The 15,347-nt window shown below is 34.8% G+C and overlaps 1 protein-coding gene and 1 pseudogene across 1 annotated transcript; both read left to right on the top strand.

Moving 5' to 3' along the window:
* Positions 1-2,292: 2,292 nt before the first annotated feature.
* Positions 2,293-4,158, top strand: LOC112024393 (scopoletin glucosyltransferase-like). The gene is made up of 2 exons (XM_065759953.1): positions 2,293-2,869; positions 2,972-4,158. The coding sequence occupies exons 1-2, from the start codon at positions 2,479-2,481 to the stop codon at positions 3,904-3,906; spliced, it is 1,326 nt and encodes a 441-aa protein (XP_065616025.1). The 5' UTR covers positions 2,293-2,478; the 3' UTR covers positions 3,907-4,158.
* A 1,237-nt stretch (positions 4,159-5,395) lies between these two features.
* LOC112024402 (scopoletin glucosyltransferase-like) lies at positions 5,396-6,823 on the top strand (annotated as a pseudogene).
* The last annotated feature ends 8,524 nt before the right edge of the window (positions 6,824-15,347 follow it).

The raw sequence follows: 15,347 nt of genomic DNA, 5'->3' as shown, positions 1-15,347 counted from the left end.
GGAGAGAGAGAGAGAGAGAGAGAGAGAGAGAGAGAGAGAGAAATGATTAGAGCATTGGTGAGAGGAGCAGGTTGTTGGGGTTCACGGAATCCATGGATGATAGCTCACCCAAGAAGGGACTTCTGCCTTGGACTCGGAGTCCTTCCCGACTCCATTGACCGCAACTCCAAGGCCATGGATGAACTCATCTCCGACCTCCAATCCCACATTGCCAAGGTCCTCTCTTTCTCTTTCCCCCCAGTGGAATAAGGCTCTAAATTTTAACGGTAACTAGGCCCCCAAACATTAGTCAATAAAAAAATAGTATAATGTTTACCACTTCCTTTGCACTTTGTCCATGTAAACTGTAAAAGATCTGTTTTTATTAGCTTTGGTTTTGTCCCTTACTTCTCTTTACTTGACACGACAGTTTAGTGGCTTTGTCTCTTTACTTGATCGGACAATTTAGTGATTTTGTCATTATATCATTTGTAGAATTAGTGTGAGTTTCTTTTTTGGAGACTTGAATTCCAATTCTTACTTCCCGCCTTGTAAGAATTAGTATTTGTGGAATGACTATTGTGGGGACAATTTTTGCTTCAAAGGCCAAAGGCTAGACTATGGTTGGAACCTTAGCCAATTTTTGTTGTCCCACATAAAAAAGCCTCTCTCTTTACACTTTATAAAGCATGAACCAATGGTTGAAGAGTACCACTAGTTTGGTTAAACTAAGGAAAAGATGACTTACCATATTTCTCTATATACCAAGTCAGGGTCTTCTTATTTGTCTTTACATGCACTTTGCATGATGTAATGCAGTGGAACAATAAGGAAGAAGAAGAAAGATTCAAGGCAAAGATTGTGGAGGTATATGAGAAAGAAGGAAGTTCTTATTACTCCACAGCAAGGCTTTGGGATGATGGCATTATTGATCCAGCTGACACAAGAAAAATCATAGGTCTCTGCATCTCTGCTTCCTTGAATTGTCCTGCAGAAGATATCAGATATGGTGTATTTAGAATGTGACAAGCACTGGCATCCAAGTGTCTGATTCATATTAATCCAGATGCATTATTTTGATATCTTGTATGCTTTTGTGTTTAAGTAATCAGGGGGAATAAAATGATTATCAAAAAAAAAAAGAAAAAGAAAAAAAGAAATCAGGGTAAATAAACTGAAAAGAGGGGGGAAAACAGAAAAGAATAAATTGAAAAAAATTAGGGGAAGCATACTTTCCTCTCATAGAAACGGTTAGTTTTGCAGCCGGTCAGCTCCTTTTATTTGAGTGATGCTAAATATATTACAAAATTTACTTCGTAAGTTCTAAAAACTGATCTGTCATCAACCATGAAAAAAGTAATTTAATATTTATTTAGAAAAATGCTAAAGCTACTATAAAATTTATTACATGCAATTTGACTTGACAGTGAAATTACTAAAGGTACTGCAAATTTTATTGCATAACCTTTACAAACTTATGTAACAAAAAGTGTAATTGAAGAATTTCAAAACACAATAAATAAATGTTTGAATTACTGTTTAGTGATTGGTGACGAATCAGTTTGAATACTATATATTGTAAATTTATACTATTCTTATGTTTGTTTGGGGTTCATTTATTTTGTTAAAATTGAAATTTTTTTGTTGAAAGTACTGTAGATAAGGGTAAAAGTTAGCTGAAATAGTATAATGGGATCTATGAATAGTACCAAAAAGTGTAGTGGAGTAATAATTAGTAATAAAAATAAGCTGAATAGTAAAATAAGCTGGCTTTTTAATTTTTGCCAAATACACTCTTAGGGTCTGTTTGGATACTGCTTATTTTGCTGAAACTGAAAACTTATTATTGAAAATATTATAGATAAATGTAAAAGTTAACTGAAATAGTACAGTGAGCTCATAAATAGGTCCAAAAAGTGCAGTGAGGCCATGAATAGTAGTAAAATAAGTTGAATTGTGAAATAATTTTCATTTTTCATTAGTATCCAAACAGATGTTTAGCGTGTGTTTGCGAATTGATGAAGTTGCGTTTTGCGTTTTTGGCTGGGACTCAGGCACTGTTCACGACCCAATCAAACTACCAAATGTAAATTTCTAGGTAAATTCTGAGTCCCACAGTACTATTCATAACTTAAAAATTATTTTCCTCCAAGTAGACCCTTAGCATTACACTTTATTCATTTCTAAATAGTACTAATCACATTTATTATATTTATTATTTATCAGTTTGTAAATTTTTTCATCCAGTCAATTATGGAGAAGAAGTTAAGGGACAAACGAGTTTATGTGGTTAGAAGTGCGCAAGAACTTGTGGTGAGAATCATTGCGTTGCCTTCGGCACCATGAGGAAAAATATTTTACTTCTCAAGTCCTTGCGTGGGCTAGTAGCTAGCTAGCCTACCATACACCATGTTCGTATCTAACAAAGTTCTCATACCAACACTGAAAAATATAGCCTAGCCTTGACCTCTCTATTTACGCTGTTCAGGGTTTTAAGTTATGGGTAGCAAAAATCGTCAGCTTCACATATTCTTCTTCCCTTTCATGGGCCATGGCCATCTGATACCGACCATGGACATGGCCAAGCTATTCACAGCGCGAGGTTTGAAGGCAACGATTGTCACTACTCCTCGCAACGTGCCTTTATTCTCCAAAACTAGCGACATCAACATTGATATCCAAATCATCAAGTTCCCTGCTGTAGAGGCTGGTTTGCCCGAAGGATGTGAGAATATTGACTCACTCAATTCCCCAGATATGGCTCACAATTTTCTCAAAGCCACTAAGATGCTTCAACAACCACTTGAGCAACTACTACAAGATTTCCAACCTAGTTGCCTTGTTGCCGACATGTTCTTTCCTTGGGCAACTGATGTTGCAGCTAAATTTGGTATTCCAAGGCTTGTTTTCCATGGGATCAGTTTTTTTTCTCTGTCTGTAGACCATAGTTTGAGACTATATGAACCTCACAAGAAAGTTTTTTCTGATTCAGAACCGTTTGTCCTTCCGAATTTTCCGGGGGATATAAAGTTGACAAGGATGCAACTTCCCGACTTCATTAGGCATGAAGTTGAAACAGACTTTTCCAAGTTGTTACAAGAAGTTATGGAATCAGAGTTGAGGAGCTATGGGGTAGTTGTTAACAGCTTCTATGAGCTCGAGCCAGCTTATGCAGAGCATTACAAGAATGTTATGGGAAGAAAGGCATGGCATATAGGTCCAGTCTCACTATGCAACAAGGGTGCTGAAGATAAAACCCAAAGGGGAAAGGAAGCCTCCATTGATGAACATGAGTGTTTAAAGTGGCTTGCCACAAAGAAACCCAATTCAGTTGTTTATATTTGTTTTGGGAGTATAGCACACTTTAGTGACTCTCAGCTCATGGAGATTGCAATGGGTCTTGAGGCTTCTGGACAGCAATTTATTTGGGTTGTGAGGAAAGCCAAAAATGAGAAAGAAGAGGAAGATTGGTTACCTAAAGGATTTGAGAAAAGAATGGAAGGTAAGGGACTAATTATAAGAGGTTGGGCACCCCAAGTGTTGATCCTTGAGCATGAAGCAGTTGGTGGATTTGTGACTCATTGTGGGTGGAACTCGACCTTGGAAGGAGTGACTGCAGGGGTACCCATGGTCACATGGCCTATGGGTGCTGAGCAGTTTTACAATGAAAAGTTAGTGACTCAGATATTGAAAATTGGGGTTGATGTTTGTGCTCGACAATGGTCAAGAGTATTGATGGGACATGGTATCAAGTGGGAAGCAATAGAGAAGGCAGTGAGGCAAATTATGGTTGGTGAAGAGGCAGAGGAAATGAGAGGTAGAGCCAAGGCACTTGGGAAGATGGCAAGGAGGGCTATTGAAGAAGGGGGATCATCCTATTCTGATTTGATTGCTTTAATTGAAGAATTAAGGTTGAATTGCCCTTGACATTTGACACAAAAAATCATGACTTCAAATCACAATTTCAGTGCAAAGAGGGTCAGTAATAACAAGTGTGTACTAGTATTTTCTTTTACAAATTATCTCCCATGCTTGTTAAATGTGTGTGATGGGAACTCTATGTCAATTTTTGTTTATTATACTGATGTTGGTTGTGTCATGATATCCAAAGTCCAATCAAATCAGTGTAATAAAAACTTTCTAATTGAAAACTAATGACCATGCTTAAATTGGATTGTATTTGGGCACAATTACCTTCTTCATGAGTTCAGATCTTTTGAAGTATTTTCTTTGCTCCACTTTATACTCCACATATAAATTCATGTCACATATTTACCTATCTATTAATATATATATATATATATTATTTTTTAACATAAAAATAGGTAGGGAGATGATTTGAGTTGGTGTCTTTTACTGGCATGATTATAGTGACACTTTATTCGCTGAGCTGGACTTGTGGGAGCAGGGAATCCAAATGAGTCATAGTTATGCACTCAGCCCCATAAAAAATGCTAATGAGCATGAGCTGAGAGCATGAAGTTATTTCCTAGGTGTTTTCTATTGCAGGAAATAACTCTATATATGCTCTATAAAACTTTATCTTGGTTTACATGTGTAGTGCCTGCAAAAAGCACTACGGTGAAAGTGAAAGTGTTGTTTGTGGGTATAGGTGGATGTATGTAATTCATTGCAACCTATCCCCACTATAGGCATCTATTTCTCTCTCCTATTCTTTTTTTCTCTCTCATCACGGTAGGACAGTTTCTTAACTTAAACAATGTGATACAAGTTAAAAATGTTATTCTATATGTACAATTCAAATTTTTGTTGAATAAAAATGACATTTATTCATATTGGTTAAACTGGTTTGTGTCAAAAAGGATCTCAACCTGTTTCAAAACAAAAATTGAATAGGGTCATTTAAAGTTAATTATGAATTAAGCAGATTAGCACAATTGATCTATTTATTAATTGTGTAAAAAAACTCATGATTTAACTAAACACCAACCCCCAACAAAATGATATCAATTTCTCATACCCTTCGTACAATTCCTACCTGAAGATGCATTGTCATTCCAAAATCAATTAGCTAGTTTATGCTAGTAATACTAGTTACTCGCATAAGCTTTCAAACCCAGGTCTGAAATCGGGGAAAGCGTCCCAACTATTGCTAGCTATAGTCGCATTGCATGCAGCATAATTTGTGATCAACAAGGAGCAAACAAGTTAATGACACTAATTAAATGTGCATAGGTTTCATAAACAAAAAGTTAATATGCATAGAAATGCGCAACTATACGTTGGGCAGTTAAGATTTGAGAATGCAACTTTGCATTTAACAGCGTTGGGCAGTGATTATACACTACCACTACATGAGCCTTAGGAAGAAAGGCATTACAAGAAGGTTATAGGAAGAAACGCAGGGGGTTATAGGAAGAAACGCATCGTGATTATCGCTGGCTTTCAGGGTGTCATGACTTGAGAAAGTTGTCAACTTCACATATTCTTCTTCCCTCTTATGGCCCATGGCCACTAGATACCAACCATGGACATGGCCAAGCTATTTGCAGAGCGTGGCGTGAGGGCAACCATTGTCACTACTCCTCGCAACCTGCCTTTATTCTCCAAAACTCACAGCATCAACAATGTTGATATCCAAATCATCAAGTTCCCTGCCGTAGAGGCTGGCTTGCTAGAAGGATGTGAGAATGTTGACTCACTGAATTTCCCAGACATGGTTCCAGCTTTCACTAAAGCCACTCAGATGCTTCGACAACCATTCGAGCAACTAGTACAAGATCACCAACCTAGTTGCCTTGTTGCCGACATGTTCTTTCCATGGGCAATTGATATTGCTGCTAAATTTGCTATTCCAAGGCTTATTTTCCACGGGACCTGTTTTTTCTCTCTTTGTGCAAACCATAGTATGGGGCTATATGAACCTTACAAGAAAGTTTCATCTGATTTTGAAACTTTTTTCATTCCTAATTTTCCGGGGGAGATCAAGTTTACAAGGATGCAACTTCCAGACTTTACTCGCCAAGAAGTTGAAACAGGCTTTTCCAAGTTGTTTAAAGAAGTTATGGAATCAAAGTTGAGGAGCTATGGGGTAGTTGTTAACAACTTCTATGAGCTTGAGCCGGCTTATGCAGAGTATTACAAGAAGGTTATAGGAAGAAAGGCATGGCATATAGGTCTAGTTTCACTATGTAATAAGGAAGTTGAAGATAAAGCCAAGAGGGGAAAGGAAGCGTCCATTGATGAACATGAATGTTTGAAGTGGCTTGCTACAAGGAAACCAAATTCGGTTGTTTACGTTTGTTTTGGGAGTATAGCAAACTTCAGTGATTCTCAGCTCATGGAGATTGCAATGGGTCTTGAGGCTTCAGGACAACAATTCATTTGGGTTGTGAGGAAAGGCAAAAATGAGAAAGAAGAAGAAGATTGGTTACCTAAAGGATTTGAGAAAAGAATGGAAAGTAAGGGACTGATTATAATAGGTTGGGCACCCCAAATGTTGATTCTTGATCATGAAGCAGTTGGAGGATTTGTGACTCATTGTGGGTGGAACTCAACCTTGGAAGGAGTGAGTGTAGGGGCACCCATGGTCACATGGCCTATGGGTGCTGAGCAATTTTTCAATGAGAAGATAGTGACTCATGTACTTAAACTTGGGGTTGATGTTTGTGTTTACCAATGGACAAGAATGGTGGGAGATGGTATCAAGAGGGAAGTACTAGAGAAGGCAATGAGGCAAATTATGGTTGGTGAAGAAGTAGATGAAATGAGAGGCAGAGCCAAGACATTTGGGAAGATGGCAAGGAGGGCAACTGAAGAAGGCGGATCATCCTACTCTGATTTGAATGCTTTAATTGAAGAATTAAGTTTGCATTGCCCTTGACCTTTGATCCAAGAAATTCCCAATATGATTCTTTCATTATTAAAAAATAAAAGGGGATTTATCTTTGTTGGTGTGTGTGAGTTTTACTCATTTAATTATTCTTCAATAATTGTAGGTTGTGGTCTTAATATGGTTCTTTTTGTTAGGGTTTGTGTTCTAAAATCCAATTTATTGGCATGTTATAAATAATTAAATTGTTTAATTATATGAGACTCTTTGTATATGTACTAATTGGATATTATTATATAGTCCTTGAGATGCATTGTATGTGATTTAGTTACAAAAGATATAAATTATAAGTTCCTTGTAAACTTAAAAATGTAGTTTGTAATCGGTTATGAAATTAGACATTTCATCTACGAAGGCTATAACATGTCATCTACGATGATTTGTCTTGATCATGGAAGTGGAAACTTTTAATTGATGTGTTGGTGTGTTTTAAATGTGTAAGAAACATTGAACTAGACCACTGTGAGATTAATTATTCAATTAACAACTGTCGCTTAAATATTAAATCTCACAACTTTTATTTTTATAGGTTCTCAATCTTGAGAGGATTGTGAACCTGATCATGAAATGTAGGTTACTTTGATATATTAGGAGTGAGATCTAATTTAACAGTCAAAACCTTAGTATGTTGGGTAACCGCATATAGTGTTGAGGGAACACATATTCTCAAGGTGGAATTCATAATCTCTTTCTATAGAGACACGAAATATCCCATTGAGATAAGTTTAATGGGAACTGGTTATTTAAGGTGTTAGGCCTCGCCACTTTAGTAAAGAGTTACTAAAGTTTATATTTAATTTAATTAGATTTCATAAAGGGTAAATTACAAAGTTGGTTCTTATCTTTTACACTGTATTTCAATTTGGTCCCTAACCTTTCAGTATCGTATCAATTTGGTTCATATCGTTATCTCTTGGATGAAATTTGTTGACATGGTAAACAACCCAAATAAAAAATAATATTTTTCCACCTAAACAAACACCTATACTGCCATCTTGAATTTTTTATTTAAAAAACTAAACTAACTTAAACACTCTGAAACAATTTTTGAAACGCTAAACCAAGCTGGAACTTGGAAGCCCTCTCTCGCAATTGGACTGAACCAAACCTCCATGGCTAAACCTTCAATACTTTGGTCTTTTCACCTGTCTCCACTGCCACCATGGCGGTGACCTTGAACTCGTCGTCCCTAGCTTTTTTCACTCCCTTTATTCTTACCCTTTCTCTCTCTTCACTTAAACTTGAGAAGTACTCGACTGGACCATTGCTGTTGCTACTACTCTATCATGTTGTTATCAAAGCTTAGCAGCAAGTCAACAACACTCCTGATTTTGTAACCTTTTATTTGTTTTTATCCTCTATTTTGTTATTATCCTAGACACGTCAAACCTGGGCTGGTTTTGTGTCTTCAAGACTTTTGTATACTCATGATTCAATTTTAATAAAAATTATATTATTTACTCAAAAAATCATTGTATCTTTTCAATCCAAGCTCGCCTAATTGAAAACAACTAATAAATTCCCATATTCAATTTAGAATATCATATTTAAAATATTCGTATTCTTGCACACGATTTTGATACAAACCTAAATTGGCAATCCCAATACCAACAAGGAATTGTTAAGCAACCCAATACAATTGGAGCGCAACTATACACCACATGCTCAATTACATAACCAACCACAAAACAAAAACCTGCCTTGTTTGACTGAGTTAACCCAAATTCTAATACAAACCCAAAACCTAATGCTAACAAAAAATAAGAGGCAAACAACAGTGGTTCTAGCCGAGTCCTTCTTGGTTTTGAGAGGTGAGAGAATCTGGCCGGATTAATCTAGGTTTGAGAGAGAGAGAGAGAGAGAGAGAGAGAGAGGGTGGAAATAGTGGGAGTGACAAAGGGATGCCATGTAACGTCCCAAAATTATAAGCAATAAAAGTTTATTTAATCTGAGTAATCCAAAAAAAAAAAAAAAAGTTAAATAAAAGAAACCAAAAACCAAAAATCTCATCACAAATGTCCAAACTCTAATCCACCAAAGACAAAACATCCTCAAAATAATTCTCCAGTACAATGTTTAATGCCATGAAAATAATAATAAAATCCTCAGTTCCATATAATAATTCGTAATTGTTGTTTTCCAAGAATTTCTACTCCAATAATCCCTCTAATGTATTTGTAAGGGAAAATTTGGGGGGGAGGGGGGTGAGATAACTCAATAAGTGGAATTCACTAACATTGAGGTGTGGGAACAAACCTTTTAAATAAATAATTCTTATAACAAATTCATAACTTGTAACTCATCAATATTTTCTCATCAAATATTTCATATATATATATATATATATATCTCAATACCATCATATAAACAATTTCCTAGGCTTTTCTCGTGGTCAACGTTTATGCCCCATTGATAGGGTTGTGTTGTCCCCTTTTAGGACTAAAACCTCCTTTTCATACCTTTTCTTAAGAATGACTCCTTTGGAACCTAAAAGTGCACTCCCTTGCTAAGGAGCTTCCTTTTTGGATCCACAATAGTATACTCCCTTGCTAAGGAGCTATCAAATGTGCAATGTCCCATTTTCTGGGACCATCCGTTGCTAAGGACTAGCTGCAATATGATTGCCCCTTGCTAAGGACTAAATACAATACTGAACTTTTAATCACGACTTGCCATAGGTTTTCAAAACATATTCAAGATGCTCACAAAAATAATCTATTCAAGATGCTTACAAAAATAATCCATTCATAATTCTAAAAAATATAAGGATATATTCTCACATACAAGTTTAAATAAATTTAGGTTGTCCCACAAGTTTTTCATAAAACGAATAGTCCATGTGCACATTAAACATTTATAAAATATCAATTTATAGATAGAATATCAACATATTTTTTTGATATAAAATAGTTTAATAATTAATATTATTTGGGAAAACTCCCAAAATTAGTAAACACCACTTACCTCTTATTTGCAAAAATATGAAATCAACCACTCTTGAGGCACACTAAATCAGTAGAATTAGAACTTAGCAACACCAAAGATAGGTCCATCAATACACAATTTCCTGCTTAAAAATCTGCTTTCACGCTTAAACAATTTTATCCTAGACAATACTGATATATCCAAAATTTTTCATTTATTCACTTAACTATCCAATTCACTTTCAGTCTTTGATTAGCTTGTTCTATTTCACATATTCTCATTATCTATTAATTGGCATGTTTGTACTACAATTCTATGGAACTCTAGGATTTTATTACGTGTCTAGCCATCATATAGACTACTACAATTCTTAGAATACACGTAATATAACCTTGATTGATCAATCCAAACTAACGGCAGAGTCACAAATATGGAATAGATTCAAGTAAAATAAAACTTCAATATAGGCTGAATGATGGATATTTGATCCATCTAATAATAGAAGTCATATATTATATATATCTTAATTCATCAACCCAATGACCCATAATTCTATTGATGCCGCAAAACATAAGGACATTGCTGGACACGTATATGGACAATGATAATGACGGTGAATTAGTGAGACTATAAACAATTATATATAAACCACAAAGCACCCTTGTTCTAATATAATAATCTTAGCTTTAGATCCATAACAGCAGCCCCTATTTTTTTCTATTAGGTACACCAATAATGGATGCTATAAGAGTGGGAACAAAAACTAGCCATTGAGTATTCGAACCTTCCTAAGTTTAGAGCAGAAGAGAGCCGTACCTGCAGTCTCCACTCACAGCCACAGTGAAGCAAAGCAAGGTTCAATAGTGTGTTGCCGCTAAAGTAAAAAGGAAGCCCCATCAGCAAATACACGTGTAGCTTAAGAAGTAAAAAACTAGGGTTTTTTTTTTTTTTTTTTAAATTTTTTTTTAAAGCTTCTCAAGGCCCATATATTTACTTATGCCACCTCACTTGAGCTTCATATTTCACAGTATTTATCTTATTTTTAATATCTTAGGCCCAAATCAATTAAATCCATTTAATTGTGGGTCTCCTTGTTAATTTGCGTATAAGAATTAAATTGGTATCAAAATTATGGGGTGTTACATGACAAGTTTAAGGCCACCATCGGGAAGGCTGTGGTGAGTGGTGAAAGCATTGCATGTTCGGCCATGGAGGTATGATTCGATCAAGTTGCTAGAGATGATAAGCTTCATCTAGGTTTTAGGGTTGTTTTTAAGTTAATTTAGTTTAGTTTAGTTTTTTTTTTTTTTTTTTTTAAAATTTTTTTTAATGCAGGCCACGTGGCAGTCCATGTGGCAGTCTAGATGGCATAAAAATAATTTTTTACTAGTCGCTAACCGGTGCGATGCATGGAAAAACTATTGATAACTTCCCTAATATGAAAAAAAAAAAAATTAATATCGTGGTATAATTTTTATACCAAACCAATAAAATCTATCACTTACAAAGTAATAAAATCTATCACAAGCACTGAGGTATTGTGATAACCAAGAACTTGAGATCATATTTAAAAAATATATAACTGAAATAAGTACACTCCAATACAATTAATTACACAAATATCGTTAACTCTATACTCATTCAATCATATATCTTTCATAAATTATATTAATCATACTTGATGTCCAAGATGTATCTAAATTCTAACATTGCCAGTAAACAAAGATGCTAGACCTTAATGGGATTGAAAAGGCAATATAATGCCAAATTAGACAATTGCTAAAACCATCACTTTCCACTATTGAGAGAGGTTTAGGTTTTGAGTTTGTAATGTTGGCAAACCATGAAAAACATGACAAAAACTAAGTCTCATTAGTTTAGAATGGTCTACATTGAAGCCCAAGACAAAAACTTCAAGTTCAGGATAAAAACAAATGAGTTACAAGCTGGTTGGTTCGATCGATCCAATCTAATTTTCGATTGATCGAAAATCGCGGATCAGCAAAATCAGCAAACGTAAAAAGGCCATAACTTATTCGTTTGAAGCCCAAATCGCGAGCCGTTTTTTCCAGTATTTAAAGGACATCATAAGCTAACCTAGAGAGGGTTTTTAGAGCTTTTTAGAGAGATTAGAGTGCCTCTTGTGCCTCTTTGAAGTTTTAGGTTTTGTACCCAAAAGCTCTCTTATGTTTTCTACCGGTGCTATTCCTTGAAGAATCTCAAGATCCGGTGTTGTAGAAGTTGTTGCCTTCTCTAGTCATCAAAGGTGTTGATGATCTAAACCTTCAAGGGTGGTCTTGGAGTCACAAACAGGAGAGTTTGTGTTGATAAACCTTTGAGTGGGATCTCAAAGTCACAGACGTGGGTGTTTGTGTTTTNTTGTATTGGCTAATCCTTTGATAAAACACACTTTACTTGTAATTGGGTAGATCTAGGATGTGTTTAATACTTCAAAGAACAAGGTTTCAAGTTCAAGTGTTAAAGCCATGCAAGTCTGTCCAAGAATCAAGTGAAGAAGTGCTGGATTTTAAAGCTTGACAGCTAGTATCTATCGAGGTTTAAAAAGCTGTTTCAGCCCGATGCTCGACAGCTACTCGACAGATAGGGTATCTATCGAGGTTTATGAAAATCAGTTTTTTAGATCTGATTTCACTCCAATCTATGTATAGATGTTTGGGCTTTCTTTTCTCACACCCCTAAACATATATAAAGATTGCTTTAAGGGCTATCACAGCTCATGCAACTCAATTCAAAAGTTTTTCACAAGCATATTGTGAACCGGAGACATATGTCCAAGTTCATCTTTCTATTCAAGAAGCTGCTGTGTTTGTACACCATAGGGTTTTGTAACCAAGGAGTTTCATGATCTTCATCGTGTGATGAATTGAAGAACTTTGCAGCCAACATTCTTCTCAAGTTGGTGAGTAAGCCACGTACTAGTATCTGCGCATCAAATTGGTTAGTCACATACTGGAAGCCGTGCATTGAAAGAGAGAGATTGTCACTACAGAACAAGTCCAATTGGGTATTGGGATAAGGGTTCCACTATAGGTTGGTATAAGGTACTGAGATTCCTTTACTTGTAATCGCTTGTTGTGATAATTGTGAATTATCGGGAGTGATGACCTTAAAATCACCTGGTGAGGTTTTTACTTTACATATTTTCCCCATTCGTAAACAAATCACCATGTCAATTTGTTATTCACTGCATTTTAACTTAATTGGTGATTTGTTTATGCTGCCACGTGTATTGCTTGCTAATTGAATTAATTAATTAACTTGGCTAATTAATTGGTTAATTCATCACAAGAGGTCAATACATTCTTGGCCTATCACATTCTAACTTCACATGTTTTCTACATGTAGGCCAAAAAGGACATTGCTTAGCTATGTTAATAGTGCACATAAAGAAACTAACCATGAAAAAAAGCAACTTATTAAATACAAGGAGGAGCAGTTCAATAATTATTGAAGATAGCAAGGTCAACAAGAAAAATTAAATGAAAGCATCAGATGATGAAAATGTCGAGAGCCTTTGCACCATAAGATGCAGAAGAGAGTGATGATACTTGATCACGTATATCAAACTAAGTGCAGTAGACAATGCAAAGCAATGTTGCCACCAAAGGAAACCTAAGGAATTTCACAATTGTTGGACAAGCAACTTAGCAGAAGACAATAATGTAGATGTCTGGATTTTGATGTTTTCCTACAATATGAAATTTATCCAAGCTCAACAAGTACATATACTCTAGTACATTAAGCAAAAACTGATAGTCTTGCAATCAAATCTGGGTGTAGAAACATTCTAATTTGATTTCAGTACAAAGACTACTAATCGTTAACCCGTGCGATGCATGGGAAAGCTATTGATAACTTCCCCAATATGGAAAAAAAAAATCAAGATCATAGTATATATTATATACCAAACCAATAAAATCTATCACTTACAAAGTAATAAAATCTATCACATACAATGAGATATTGCGATAACTAAGAGCTTGAGATCATATTTAGAAAATATATAACTAAGATAAGTACACTCCAATACAATTAATTATGCAAATATAGTAAATTCCATACTCATTCAATCAAATATCTTTCATAAATTACATTAATCATTCTTGATATCCAAGATGTATCTAGATTCTAACATTGCTAGTAAACATAGATGCTAGACCTCAATGGGATTGAAAAGGAAACATAATGCCAATTTAGACAATTGCTAAAACCATCACTTTCCACTATTGAGAGAGAGAGAGAGAGAGAGAGAGAGAGAGAGAGAGGCGGCGGCTATTGTGTTGCATCTCTTAAGAAGAATTACTCTCTACATTTCTTTTGATGTAAGCGACCCATAACAAAATAGATGTACCACGTTCAGAGCATGCACATTTGGGAGATTAAAAGTAAAGGAAAATGAACCCATCTAAAGTTTTTTGCTCTTCCCCTTGATGTTGAATTTTCCAGCATTATCCAGAATCAAATTTATGTACTCCTCAAAACCTTGTAAGGCATAAAAATTAACATTAGAATAAATTTACATGTATTCACTTAAAATTGTGAAAGATGCTAAAAATTTAGATTGATATCAACCTTTTAACCAAAATTCAACATTTTAATGATGTACATCAATCGGCAATTTTGCCATTGTTAGTTGCAACATATATCTTTTTATTTGTGACAAATATGGTGTAATTTTGGCCATCAAATTTTACTCAAAAGCCAAGATTAGACAAACAAAAAAATTACATGTTCACAAAGAAATCAAATTTCTCAAGATGTAAATTTGACAATATCACCACTAAACTTGCATAATATACATAACATATAGCAAAAATACTCATCATAGATGTGATTAAAAACTCAAACAGTAAATTACGACCCTTTGCATAATATATATATTTTTAAAAAGACTATCCTTAAGATTTTATCTTCAAAACATTATAACAAGGAATGTTGCAAGAATTTGGAATGATTTACCTATATATAGCTTAACCATACTTGCTACTCCATATAATTCAAATCAAGAAATTTGATTTCCCCCCCCCCCCTCCCTCCCATCACTCAAACAGATTATCAATTAAAATTTTAAGAATAGCATTACACGCAAAACCTAGAAAAGCCCAACATTGAAAAGGATGAAATCAATAATTAAAGTCTGTAAAAAACATTACCACTATCATGCAATATCCAATTCAACCACTTTTAATAAGCACTATGAAAAGCAAATATATAACAAAATACCTAATCTACAAAAATCTGTAAAACAAATCAAACACAAAGTCAATAATTTATCTAAATTTTTTAATCTAGCCAAAGAATTAGACAAAGACGTAACACATCCTCAGAAGCATAGACAATTGAGAGAGAATCATCACTTCAGAATTAAATTTAATCCTAAACAATGAAAAGAACATGAGACCTAAGATTAAGATTTAAAACCCATTTTCTTTTTCCCTTAGTCCCAATATCAACAAATTTATATTAATCATTAAACCATAACTAATGCAAAGTTAATCAAAATTAAATAACATGATAAAATATTTTAACATAAAAAACAAAAGGAAGATATCATACCTGAAGGTCAGAT

This window comes from Quercus suber, unplaced genomic scaffold, assembly GCF_002906115.3.
Source record: "Quercus suber isolate HL8 unplaced genomic scaffold, Cork oak 2.0 scaffold_347, whole genome shotgun sequence".
Classification (NCBI taxonomy): domain Eukaryota; kingdom Viridiplantae; phylum Streptophyta; class Magnoliopsida; order Fagales; family Fagaceae; genus Quercus; species Quercus suber.
This window is presented reverse-complemented; position numbering and strand designations above follow the sequence as displayed.

Coding starts and splice junctions, on each gene's coding strand:
- LOC112024393 (XM_065759953.1), top strand. CDS start 2,479: ATGGGTAGCAAAAATCGTCAGCTTCACATATTCTTCTTCCCTTTCATG. Junction 2,870..2,971: donor TGATGTTGCAGCTAAATTTG/GTATTCCAAGGC, acceptor TTTCTGATTCAG/AACCGTTTGTCCTTCCGAAT.